Source organism: Cynara cardunculus (assembly GCF_001531365.2).
Source record: "Cynara cardunculus var. scolymus isolate 2C chromosome LG 11, CcrdV1, whole genome shotgun sequence".
NCBI lineage: Eukaryota > Viridiplantae > Streptophyta > Magnoliopsida > Asterales > Asteraceae > Cynara > Cynara cardunculus.
This window is the reverse complement of record NC_037538.1, coordinates 3,845,169-3,856,354: the sequence shown is the minus strand read 5'-3', so window position 1 is coordinate 3,856,354 and position 11,186 is coordinate 3,845,169. Positions and strand designations below refer to the sequence as shown.

The 11,186-nt window shown below is 35.8% G+C and overlaps 2 protein-coding genes across 4 annotated transcripts; one reads left to right on the top strand and one right to left on the bottom strand.

The window, feature by feature from the left end:
• Positions 1-689: 689 nt before the first annotated feature.
• LOC112521199 (60S acidic ribosomal protein P2) lies at positions 690-2,664 on the top strand. Its single transcript, XM_025129913.1, has 4 exons — positions 690-749; positions 1,036-1,124; positions 2,101-2,333; positions 2,453-2,664. Exons 2-4 carry the CDS (start codon positions 1,037-1,039, stop codon positions 2,477-2,479), a joined length of 348 nt encoding a protein of 115 aa, XP_024985681.1. The 5' UTR covers positions 690-749; position 1,036; the 3' UTR covers positions 2,480-2,664.
• Positions 2,665-3,587: 923 nt separating this feature from the next.
• LOC112521651 (peptidyl-prolyl cis-trans isomerase CYP71) lies at positions 3,588-10,565 on the bottom strand. 3 transcript variants are annotated; one of them, XR_003070104.1, is made up of 15 exons: positions 10,323-10,565; positions 9,124-9,209; positions 8,833-8,921; positions 8,333-8,572; positions 8,103-8,224; positions 7,272-7,347; positions 6,867-6,974; positions 6,608-6,784; positions 6,283-6,500; positions 5,871-6,003; positions 5,618-5,702; positions 5,479-5,555; positions 4,534-4,687; positions 4,254-4,415; positions 3,588-3,889 (listed from the first exon to the last, which is right to left on the bottom strand). XR_003070104.1 is itself a non-coding variant. In XM_025130633.1 (13 exons), the coding sequence occupies exons 1-13, from the start codon at positions 10,496-10,498 to the stop codon at positions 4,332-4,334; spliced, it is 1,887 nt and encodes a 628-aa protein (XP_024986401.1). In that variant the 5' UTR covers positions 10,499-10,561; the 3' UTR covers positions 3,911-4,331. The 3 variants fall into 3 exon arrangements, 1 of the variants encoding a protein (XP_024986401.1); XR_003070103.1 differs by having other exon boundaries at positions 5,479-5,702; positions 10,323-10,561; XM_025130633.1 differs by lacking the exon at positions 3,588-3,889 and having other exon boundaries at positions 3,911-4,415; positions 5,479-5,702; positions 10,323-10,561.
• Positions 10,566-11,186: the final 621 nt, after the last annotated feature.

The window sequence follows — 11,186 nt, the reverse complement described above, 5'->3', positions numbered from 1 at the left end:
CTACGCAAGAGAGAACCATATATTAAAGTGTATATCGATAATTGGCATCACACAACAACACTCGAACTAGGTTTCCATGCACTCGTGTAAGAACATTTTGTAGTCTTAGTAAGAGGGGAAATTGAGGCGTATCGATCGACTATTGTATAGCTTGCAGAGCGAATGACCTAGTTGGATTTATTTTTGACTTGGTTTTAGAATTTGGACCGTAAATTGAACTAATATATGTATATAGTTTTTGGGCCGTAAATTATAATGGCTGCAAATATTATGTATGTACATATATATAATTTTATCGAAATAGTATACATTAACTGCAGGTTGGTTGAGTTATGCTAACTCAATAGCGATGAGTTGACGGTTTGGATTGACTTGAATTACGCTAACCCGGTTTCAACCATATTGACGGGTTGGATTCAGTTGGGTTAGACGTGTTTCACAGGTTGAGGGGTTTTTATACACCCTACCTAAGAATGAGCAATAAATCGAGTAATTATACATGTGTTTATTTACAAAGCAATAAATAAATTGCTATCTAAATTCGTTATATTAAAAACTCGCAAAAAGAAAATAAATACAATGGGCTAAAACTATGGACCAGCCCATTATTACTGCTCAAAGGGAAGCCCAATAAGCAACCAACGGAAGGAAGCATTGTTAAAATTCCTATAAGAAGAGTTAGGGTTTCCAGAACCCTAACGCCCACACCAAGGAAGCAAAAGAGACAGCGGCTGTAACACAAATTGCAGGTATCTTCTTCTTCTCGGCGTTCCCAACTAGGGTTCGTTTGTTTATCGATATTAGGGCTCAATATCAGGGTAACACGTGAATGTCAAAATTTAGAAAAACCTAATTTCAGGATTTTCGATGAGAAATCCGTTGGTATAATACGTAATCTCGTGGTTGTCTGTCGTTTTTCCGAAAATTTACGAGGTTGTGCTAGTGTTTGAGTGGAAATGGGGGTTGTTGTATGGGGCTCTGGTTTGGTGACGAGATGCGATTTGTTTATCGACTCTGTTACTTGTTTTATGCCAGAATGAAGGTTGTCGCTGCGTATTTGTTGGCTCTGTTGGGAGGTAACACCAGCCCATCTGCTGACGATTTGAAAAAAATTCTCGGTTCAGGTATGCCTTTTAGTTTGTAAACTCCTTCAGACTGTCAACTTTGAGAGCTACGTACAAACTATCGAGTAAATTTGTGGATGATCCTAGTTGCTTGTCTTCTAATTTGTGTATCCGTATAAAAGTTGATATCTTTCCTGATATCTATACCAACTTATTAGTCTATCACGACATGGTTTTGTGAGTGATTAAGACTGGGTTTTGATGCTTTTAGCACCAATCGGGATTCATATATGAGGTTTTTTGCGGGTTTAGTCATATTCGATGATCATGATTTTGCTTCGTTGTTTTGGCACATACTAGCAATGCATTGTAATATGTTCTTAATGGGTACTGCCTTATTATATTTCATATCCTTCACATCAATTAGGATATCAAAATGTGAATTTTCTTGGTGGTTTGGTCAGTAAAGCACTTGAGTGTTTGATGAAACCCACAAATTGTTGATCACAGTTATATTTTTCATGAAGTTGAAAAATATAAATGTGAATTTTCTTGCTGGTTTGGTCAGTAAAAGCACTTGAATGTTTGATGAAACCCACAAATTGTTGATCACAGTTATATTTTTCATGAGTTGACTTCGTAGTGAATATGGTTTTGCATTATGATTGTTGTGGAACTGCCTTTTGAGCTTTATAACTTAAAAGTTTTGAGCCGGTGCTTGTGGATGATTTGGAACAATTAGAGCAAAGTACTGTTTTGCTATGCTATGCAAGTCATGATGCTATGCTTTCTGTTATTGTTGCCAACAATGTGGGATTTTTCCAACATAGGTATATTTGTTGCCTATGATAATTATTTAATTTTTTTATTAATTGTTGTTGATTTACGTCAATGTATAACTTTTTCTGCTCATACATGTTGCTGAAGTACATTACTGCTAGATGTTATAGTCCTGATTCAGTTAAAACTGTTGATGCTTGATTTGTGAGAAATGGTAGACATCCAAATTTAACTGTTAGAAACTGATGATGTACAGTCGGAGCCGATGCTGATGAAGATAGAATTGAATTGCTCTTGTCTGAGGTCAAGGGTAAAGATATTACCGAATTGATTGCGGCAGGAAGGGAAAAGTTGGCATCAGTTCCTTCTGGTGGTGGTGGTGTTGCAGTTGCTGCGGCAGCTGGTGGTGGTGGTGCTGCACCTGCTGCAGCAGCTGCTGCTGAGACAAAGAAAGAGGAGAAGGTCGAAGAGAAGGAAGAGTCTGACGATGTAAGCTCTTTTATACACTACTTTGTAGTTCAATGTTCTGGTATCGAATATACTTTGTTTATATATCTGTGACTTGTATTTTTTCTGACATGTTTCATTATATATATTACTTTTTGCAGGATATGGGTTTCAGTTTATTTGACTAAAAAGGGTTATGATCAAACTGTCTCTTCTCTTGAAGCATCATACTAAGGTTTCATCTTTTGTTATGGATTTTTGGTATTGTTTTTAGTTTTACTGTGTTGAATTTTGTGAGACCATGCATAGTCTTGGATGTAAGGTTTAGTTGAAGATCTGAGATTTTTAATCAAAGTGGTTTTGATTCGATACATTTACTTATTGTTTTCTGTTTGCTTCAGTTTGTTCGTAACATGGATTTTTCCATGAATATGGTTTTGTTGTTTTGAAGCTGTAATTGTTTGGTCCATGCATTTGGTCTTATCGTATCATTTATATGAGATGAAATGTTAGGAGCGAGTAGAGAATTTAAAATCTGACTGCAGCAATGGCTTTTCTCTCAGATTTGATCCATCCAGTTTATCTTCTAGCAGCATATGTTTTATATCTACATGATATGGTCCATCCTTTTTACCAGTTAATGAATGCCAAAGATTTGAGGCTAATTATTTAATCTTCTGAGCAACCATCAAAACGCATAATTGGGGTTTTTTTCCTGTGGCATAATTGGGAAATCCAGACAAAAAAAATAAATGAGAACTGGGTTTTTGATATTTTCAAATTTAATTCAATGCGTCAATTGGGGTTGTAGGAAAAGATTGAGAAAAGGAGGGTTGATAATGATTTATAACATAAAAGTTTGTACAAGAAATATAAGCATCAAAATGTTGAGTTGAAGCTTTTCCAAATGAAAGAACAATAAAATCGAGACCATCAATGCCAACGTCACCAGTCACCACCAAAGGAACCAACACCCACCGGCACATAACATAACTAAAGAAACTAGTAGCTGAAACCAATCTTTAAGTTGTTTATTTCAATTGGAATCATATTGCCGAGAACCTATACGAATTTGAATCTCAGACGATATGCATACAAACTACCATTTGAGAAATCCTTCAAACTGTATCGACCTAAACACTAGTTATCTGCAGAAAATGATGAAAAGCATCCATGGAATGATTAGAAAGAAAACCAGCATGAAAGATCTCCAGAAAAGAACCACCAAACTCTAATGAGTTAATTGGTGCAAAACAGACTTTTAATGTAGAAAACTTAGTTATTCGTTAATGGTTGATTTCTTCATCTACAAACTGAACATAAAAACCAGTTTCTGAAGAGAGGAAAATTCTCATTCTACTTCCCCAAACAGGAGAAAATAAAGCAAAACCAACACAGATATGAGCTATATAAACTACTTGTTTCTTTTAGAACAAATTTTAAACTGTTAGCCGTAAGTCTGTTAATTAAGGCCAAGGGATATCTCTTTCTTGGCCATAAATTACAAAACCATTGTCAAATAGTCTGGAGCTCTTCTCTCTGCTCAAGTCACAAGATCACTCTGCTCCACCATGTTCATGCTGAAATTCTTGAGCATCCTTAAAAGAGGAAATACATAAGCCCAAGAAAGAAAAATTAATATCAAAACTTAATTTGGAAAGCAAGAAATGTTTTTATGATAGCCAGTGCAATCATTTTGTATGGTTGTTTGTTAGTAGTCAACGACAGATTCTTCTGCAAAATCATGTAATCCTCCAAATTCTTAAAATGGCATTCCAGTTTCTATTATGCAATTTGTTCCATCTAAGGAAAAACAAGAAAGAAGAATTTATTTCAAACATCCGAGTACAAGCTTTCTGTAGGTATTAGTTGATGAGCAGTATTTGGAATCATATTCTCTTATATATGAGAACATAACACCTCAATTAACAAAACAGAGAGTGTAGTTAAGTAAACATGTACCTGACTTGGAATCTTTGAATTTGGTCAAATGCCAGCAGCACATTATACAGATCATCAGCTACAACATACAGCCTTTACTCATGACTTTGGAACCGTCACATTTAAGATTTTTACATCTTGGTATGGTTTATCTCCCTTGTCTGTCTTCACCTTCTCGATTGCCTGGAAACACAAGTTTATTTTCAGAGAAGAAGTTGTGCAGAACTCAATACCAAATATTCAAGAGCTTCAAGATTTAACATTTAAAGGGCAAATACAGTTGGGGAAAGTTGGCACATACCTGAACGACATCCATGCCCTTTATAACTCTGCCGAAAACAGTATGCTTATTGTCCAGCCATGGTGTAGCCACAGTCGTGATAAAGAACTGAGACCCATTGGTGTTTGGGCCCGCATTTGCCATTGACAAAGTGAAAGGTCTGTCGTGTCTTAAACTGCAGAACGACCAATAAATTGTTATGCAATGCAAACAAGATGCTACATCCGACAGAATGGAAAGAGAAAGCTGATCTTAGAAGTTACTCTTGGAGGCCTAACATAAATAACCCAACCTATGCCAAGAATGTTCCATAATCCAAGCTCAAACCATTAAGCATATAAGCCAAAAACATAGAATTGGATAAGAGTTATCTAGCATCATTTACCCACTGAGCTGGCCAATAGTAAACAAGAGGACCTGACATTGCTGAAAACACTGAATTCAGAAACTAATGATCCTACTTTCCTAGGGTATCAATTTGTTTTGGGCTAAAACAAGTATTTTTCCATTCACATAAAGACTTTACTGTAGCTTAGGGGATGTTTAGTTGGTTTCCCATGGATGCAGCGTGTTTTTTAATTGGGAAGGCAGATTTGCAAAAAACATGGTTTTCTGCATAAAGCTCTCCCTATAAGCTTACTGAATAAGACACTTTCTATATTATTCAGCCACTACCAAACAGTCATGTAAAGTGATGAAATAAGTTGCAAGTCCCATTAAGCTCATTAGGCTGGTAACAGACAGACCCTTAGTTATATAGCTATACCACACCTGGCAGTCATATATTTTAATACTTTCCTGTTTTGGGCAAGTAATGTACATCTCCTATCATCGTTATTGTCCTTTATATTCTAAGTTTCAACCATTTTAGGAGGGAAAATTATTTTGATTGCTGCCTCTGGTAGAACCATGTAGGCGAAATGACATCTGGTTCTAATGGGGATAAGAAGCTGTTTCAAGTGTTACCTTTTGTGAAATTCATCTTCAAACTCCCTTCCCCAAATAGATTGCCCACCGGTTCCATCTCCCAAGGGGTCTCCAGTCTGTATCATAAAACCTTTAATAACCCGATGAAATATCAGATTATCATAGTAGCCATTTTTACAGTGTGTGGTAAAGTTCTCCACAGTTTTTGGACATTCTTCTGGGTACAGCTTCATGTGGATATCGCCAAGTGTTGTGTGCATAATCTGGTACAAGAAATATCATCAAGAATAAAGATTAACAAGATAACCTATGTGCTTAAAAAGCAAAGCTGGAATAGAGCAAAATTAAATCTCTCTAAGATGGACAATACCGCAAAGCCAGGTATAGGAATGAAAGAAGACATGCAATATGAATACAATAAGATTACTTACCACGTTTTCTGGAAGGGATGTTGTAACAGACTTTCCTATATCTGATGCAGCCATAAGTTCATCTGGAGGAGGCTTTTCATTAAAAACATCCCGTCCCTTGGTTGCATCCTCAGGTTCCTCTGGTTCTCTCCGACTATAGGAACAAACATATGTAAGCACATCTTACAAGATATCATACGAAATGAGTTTAAATCCGATAATAAAGAAAGAAATGATCTGAAGAAGTGGCAGGCAAAATGGCTTGTTATAAGTTCGGTATCAAAATAAAATATAGACAGCAGAGTTTCAAGCAAGAGTTTCATTATGTAAATCTCTTCATGTAGTTGAATGACATCTTTTCTTGATAAATGTGGCAGCTTATCCTTGACTTTTAATATGTTAAACTTGTAGAAAAAGTAACCAACTGTTATACCTGAACAAATAGATTCTGTGCTTTTTGAAAGCACAGCATAACAAAGTAGGATCTGTCAGGGGTTCTTTGCTTTCGTTGACATTTGCAGCAGCAGCAGGAATTTTCCGAACTTTTTTGCTGCTCTGATCACCTTGGTACAAGGCAATTCTTAAAAACCGATCGTTATTTTCCACCTTCCCTAGAATTCTGGCAACTTTGTTTGTGTGCAGATTTACAATCTACCACCAAAAAATTGACTTAGTCCAAGAGTTTTCAAAGCAAAACCAAATTAAATAACATCTTAAAGTTTATTTAACTCGAGAAAACAAAGCGGTTAATATCTTACTTTAATACCAAGGAGCGTTGGATAAATAATGAAGTTGGAGCTTTCATCAAACAGTGCATTTGGCTGCGGTACATTTTCTGTTTTTTCAATTTCCCTTTCAACTGCCATTCTTCTCCCAAAATCGATTGCTTCTAGTCGATACAAGGGAACATCACTCCTCTGAAGATCTTGAGCATTCTAAACAAACCAGAGTTTGGTTATCCCATAGATACTTGGCAAAATAAACCAATGCCAACCTGACTGCAAAGAGTAAAATTACCTCCAGTGATTCGTCATAGACACGTCTTAGTTTACCTGTCCTGTACCAAAATATTCGTATTCTACGATCAGGTGACGTGATTGCAAATTGCTTACCATCTGCACTTACCTAAAGGTAAGAACAAAAACAATTATAGGTGTAAGAAAGCATTGAGATGGAAGACAAATAAAATTGCTACCAATATTTAACATTATCATTTCTTTGAACTTACCACTGACATTTAAATATTAATAGCAATTTTGATCAACTTTAGATCTTAAAAAGACAATAAATTGCATTGTTTGTGCAATAAAACTGCCCACATAACCAATTCAATGGCAGAAGCATCAAGTATCCTAGATTTCACAAAATATTTATGATTGCTATTACTGCTCAACAAAACAGTATGGCAAATCAATTCATTACCTCAATAGCAGAAACAGCAGTTTTACTTTTGACAATTGCAAATAGATCAGTATCACTTTTCAGTTTAAAATTAACCCTGTAAAAGCCAAAAAAACCCGTTAATATAAGTAGCCAAGGCACAGAAGATGGAAACCTGAGAACAAAACAGACTATAATCCCCACATGCTTGACAAAACTAGTGTTAGCAGAAGTTAAGATTCCTATTCTTTAAGAGTTAGGACAGAATAATCTCTGATTTCGTGGGATCATATTTCTAAAGCACATTTTGTGATTTTCTCTATGGTTATAAGTTCCTTTTTTATGGCTAGCTATTCCCTTAAACTGGAGAATACACCTAGACTGTAAAATACAAGTGATAACAAAATTGATTCAACTCACCAAATTTCTGATAATTTTATTCAAGAGCTGAAAGGCATTATATAGCCAGTACACACAACGGAAAGACGGGAAAAACGGAAAAATCAAAACAATCCTAATTCTGCGTTCAAGACCGAGTAATCTGGAACTCGTACGACTGACTCTTGGCATGGGCCTTATTTCAAGCAATCTAAAAACAAAACTGGGCTAGCCCAATACAGAGAGACAGCCCAATATAGACAAGTTTTAGGTTTTATATCCAACCAAAACCAAAACCAAAACCAAAACGAACCCAGTATATGCCACCAAGAAGTGGGGTCGCCCGCCCCGCCTAGAGCCCTGGGGGAGTAGAGTGGTTAAAATTCCTCTATTACTTTAACTAGAGTCACTCTTTGCCTCATAAACTTGTCTCCAGGCAAACACTATGCAAAATGAAATCATGATTGATAAAGGTTGTAGAACTTCAGAACATACCCGCTTTCAGGGAATTGAAGTGTAGTAGGATCCCAATATTCAATGATTCCCATGGTATCTGCGGTTACTACAGTATCACAAGCATGGTTGTACCTCATTACTTTAACAGGGTTCATATGTATCTGAAAAAAGAAAAACAATCCGATTTTATGTTAGTTCAGTACTAAATAACGACTACAATTCAAGGAAACCAACCAAGCACTGATGCATGCAGGTGGAAGTCAACTTACTTCTCTAGAAATGATGGGTTCATTTGTTCCAGCTCGTGCATCATATACGTGCACAAATGGGGAGTTACGGTCACTAATAGCAAGCTTGGCTTTGACAGCCCCTTGTTTGTAAACCCATTGAACAGCACCAGGTGTATATGGAAGGCGTAACATGACCATCATGTCATAGTTATGCACGTCATATATTTTGACAGACCGATCACTTGAAATCGTACAGCAAAGCAAACCATCTACGCTCACCTGCAGGTCCATTGTGAACATATTTATAAAACTGGATATAAACATAAAGATTGCATCTTTTGTTTTAACCATTCCTAATTTCACTTCATATTTCCTAAGAACTTCCACACTACTGTTAACAATATTCATATGAATGTGACAACTACTGTTAACAAATAATGTCCATTAGTAGTATTATCAAACAAATATAAATGTTCTAGAAATTATTCAAGTAGAGTGTGGACACTAGTTCCAGTATAAAGAATATATGCACAACTCACCGCCAGCCCTTCAATAGGCCCAAGGTGGGATCTGAAATGCTTAGCAAACTCAATGCCAACACCTTTTTTCTTCCAAAATTTCAAGTGTCCTGAAAGAGATCAAGAAAATCGAGAACTGTGATTGAATAGAAAGTCAAAGGTAAGGCATAGTTGTGGAACACACAAACAACACATTTGCATGTGTCTAATGCAGACTGCAGAGAAAAAAATATGAAGACAAAAATCCCAAGGATGGATTACTTGGTGAGATAACAAACTAACGTAAATGTTCACATATAGAGGTAATATTACCATCTTGACTCCCTGTGATGAAAAAATCAGCTGCTGAAACAGCAACATGAGTTACTACATCTCTATGCATGTAACTTTTCTCGTACCTGCAAGGAGAAAATGTTACTGAGCATCTAAGATTTGGAGTTAGTTGTATATGAAGCACCCACTCAATCATAAGAAATACCGAAAACTAAAGAGCATCAGTCAGAGTTGGAAGTTCCATAACAAAGCCACAGTTTATATTAACAGCCTCGTATTTTCTACTTCTATAACAATGATTCTACGTGGATAAAAGGTGTGGTGCGTCTCAAATGTGCATCTTTAAAAGCATGTGTATGCAAATGTAGTCTGATTAAAGAGAATTATTTGAAGGTTAATTTTGAAAATTTGGCTATGTGCTAAACGACTTTTTGAATCTCTTCTAATTGCTCACTTTTTTGTAAACTCTGAATGCAACTTTTTAAACATAATCATTTCAATTCAAAACTCGGGTTGATCATGTATTTTCTTATTAAAAACTAGTTAAAGTTCTGGAGCACGAGTGTCCCCACATGAGGAACTTCCTCGATCTGCTCATGCCCTAACTCCAGTTCGAGAACCAATACAAGTAATAGACGTTTTTAGCAAGTTACTCATACAGAAACATAAGTTAGGTCATAGAAACCACAATGCATAAAATCTAAATGTTACTCGATTATCACAGATAGTTCTGCAGGGATGAAAAAACACTGCTTTACGACCAAATTTCAAAAAATCTACATTTAAACTGCAATGACATAAAAAATTAAGAAAAGAGTACTCCCCCATTCCAATATTTGTTCATTATGATCTCTTTTATGTCCAGCCTGATAATTTTCAAATGCAAAATTCATATGGATTATGTGGTAAGTCTAACGCCAATGAATTTTATTGGTAATATCTTTTAAATGTACATTACATGAAGTTTTCCTTCAAGCCTTAGAATTCACATAAGTGTAAAAAGGGGTTTGTTTAAATCCAAAATTTGGTGTATCTCTGTTTTCGGGGTATTGAAGGGAGTAAACTATTGTACTGTTCCAACCACCAAAACGAGCTAATCTCGGTCCAGGAACAAATTATAGCGTTTGATAGAATAAAATCATTCAGCTGTAAAAACCAAATCCCTAAAACAAACAGCACAAGCCAAGTTAAATTATTCAAAATCACAAAGTATCAAAAACCCTAAACCCTAATCATACATGTTAGCAGATGGAAGAGAATCGAGATAGGCCTGTTCAAACTGAAGCGGACGCTTTGGGCGACGGACCGGGGCGGGTCCCGGTCCCACCATTGGCTCTTCTTGCGCATCGGTCTCGTCAACAACTGTAACCAAACTTCCATTATTATCCTTGTTGTCATTCTGAGCTTCCTCCATTATTGTCCTGAGTGTATGTGAACTGTTAGCGTAGTAGGAATTCGCGAAGCTCAAAAAGACCTTCAACTGGTGTTGCGGTGCACCGGATCGTGCAATTCCCGATTCAATCTGCAGTGACCATGATCGACGATAAGCCCATGAAAGCCCGGCCCATATGTATTCGTTTCGTTGTAAATAAAAATATTCATATTTTTATTTTAGTTCATCAAATAAATTCAATTTTCAAATTTCTGTATTGCGTGATGTTAAGTAATTTATTAAGGAATTGTTCTGTGAAAATAAGTCATCTTATTTTTTAGATACATAAATTAGTTTATTGAAACGTTATTTGTAATAATATTTTGATAGTTTATTGTTATTTTTGTAAATTATAACCATCATTAATATTAATTTTTTTTTTTTTTGTAAGGGTGTCCGGGCCAAAGCCCGACTAATCCCTGGCAAATTTGGAGGCTAAATATGGCCCCACTTAAATGTCGCCAACACTCCTCTCTCAGGCTCGAACTCGGGTTCATGACTATGCCATGCCCAAGCCTTTACCACTAGGCTGGAAGGTCTTTGACTTAATTATTCTTTATTACTAATAACTATAAATAAATATTAATAACATTTTAAACATTATTGATATTAATAAATATTAATTATCAATAATATAAATAAAATTTTAATTTTAATTTTAATTTTAATT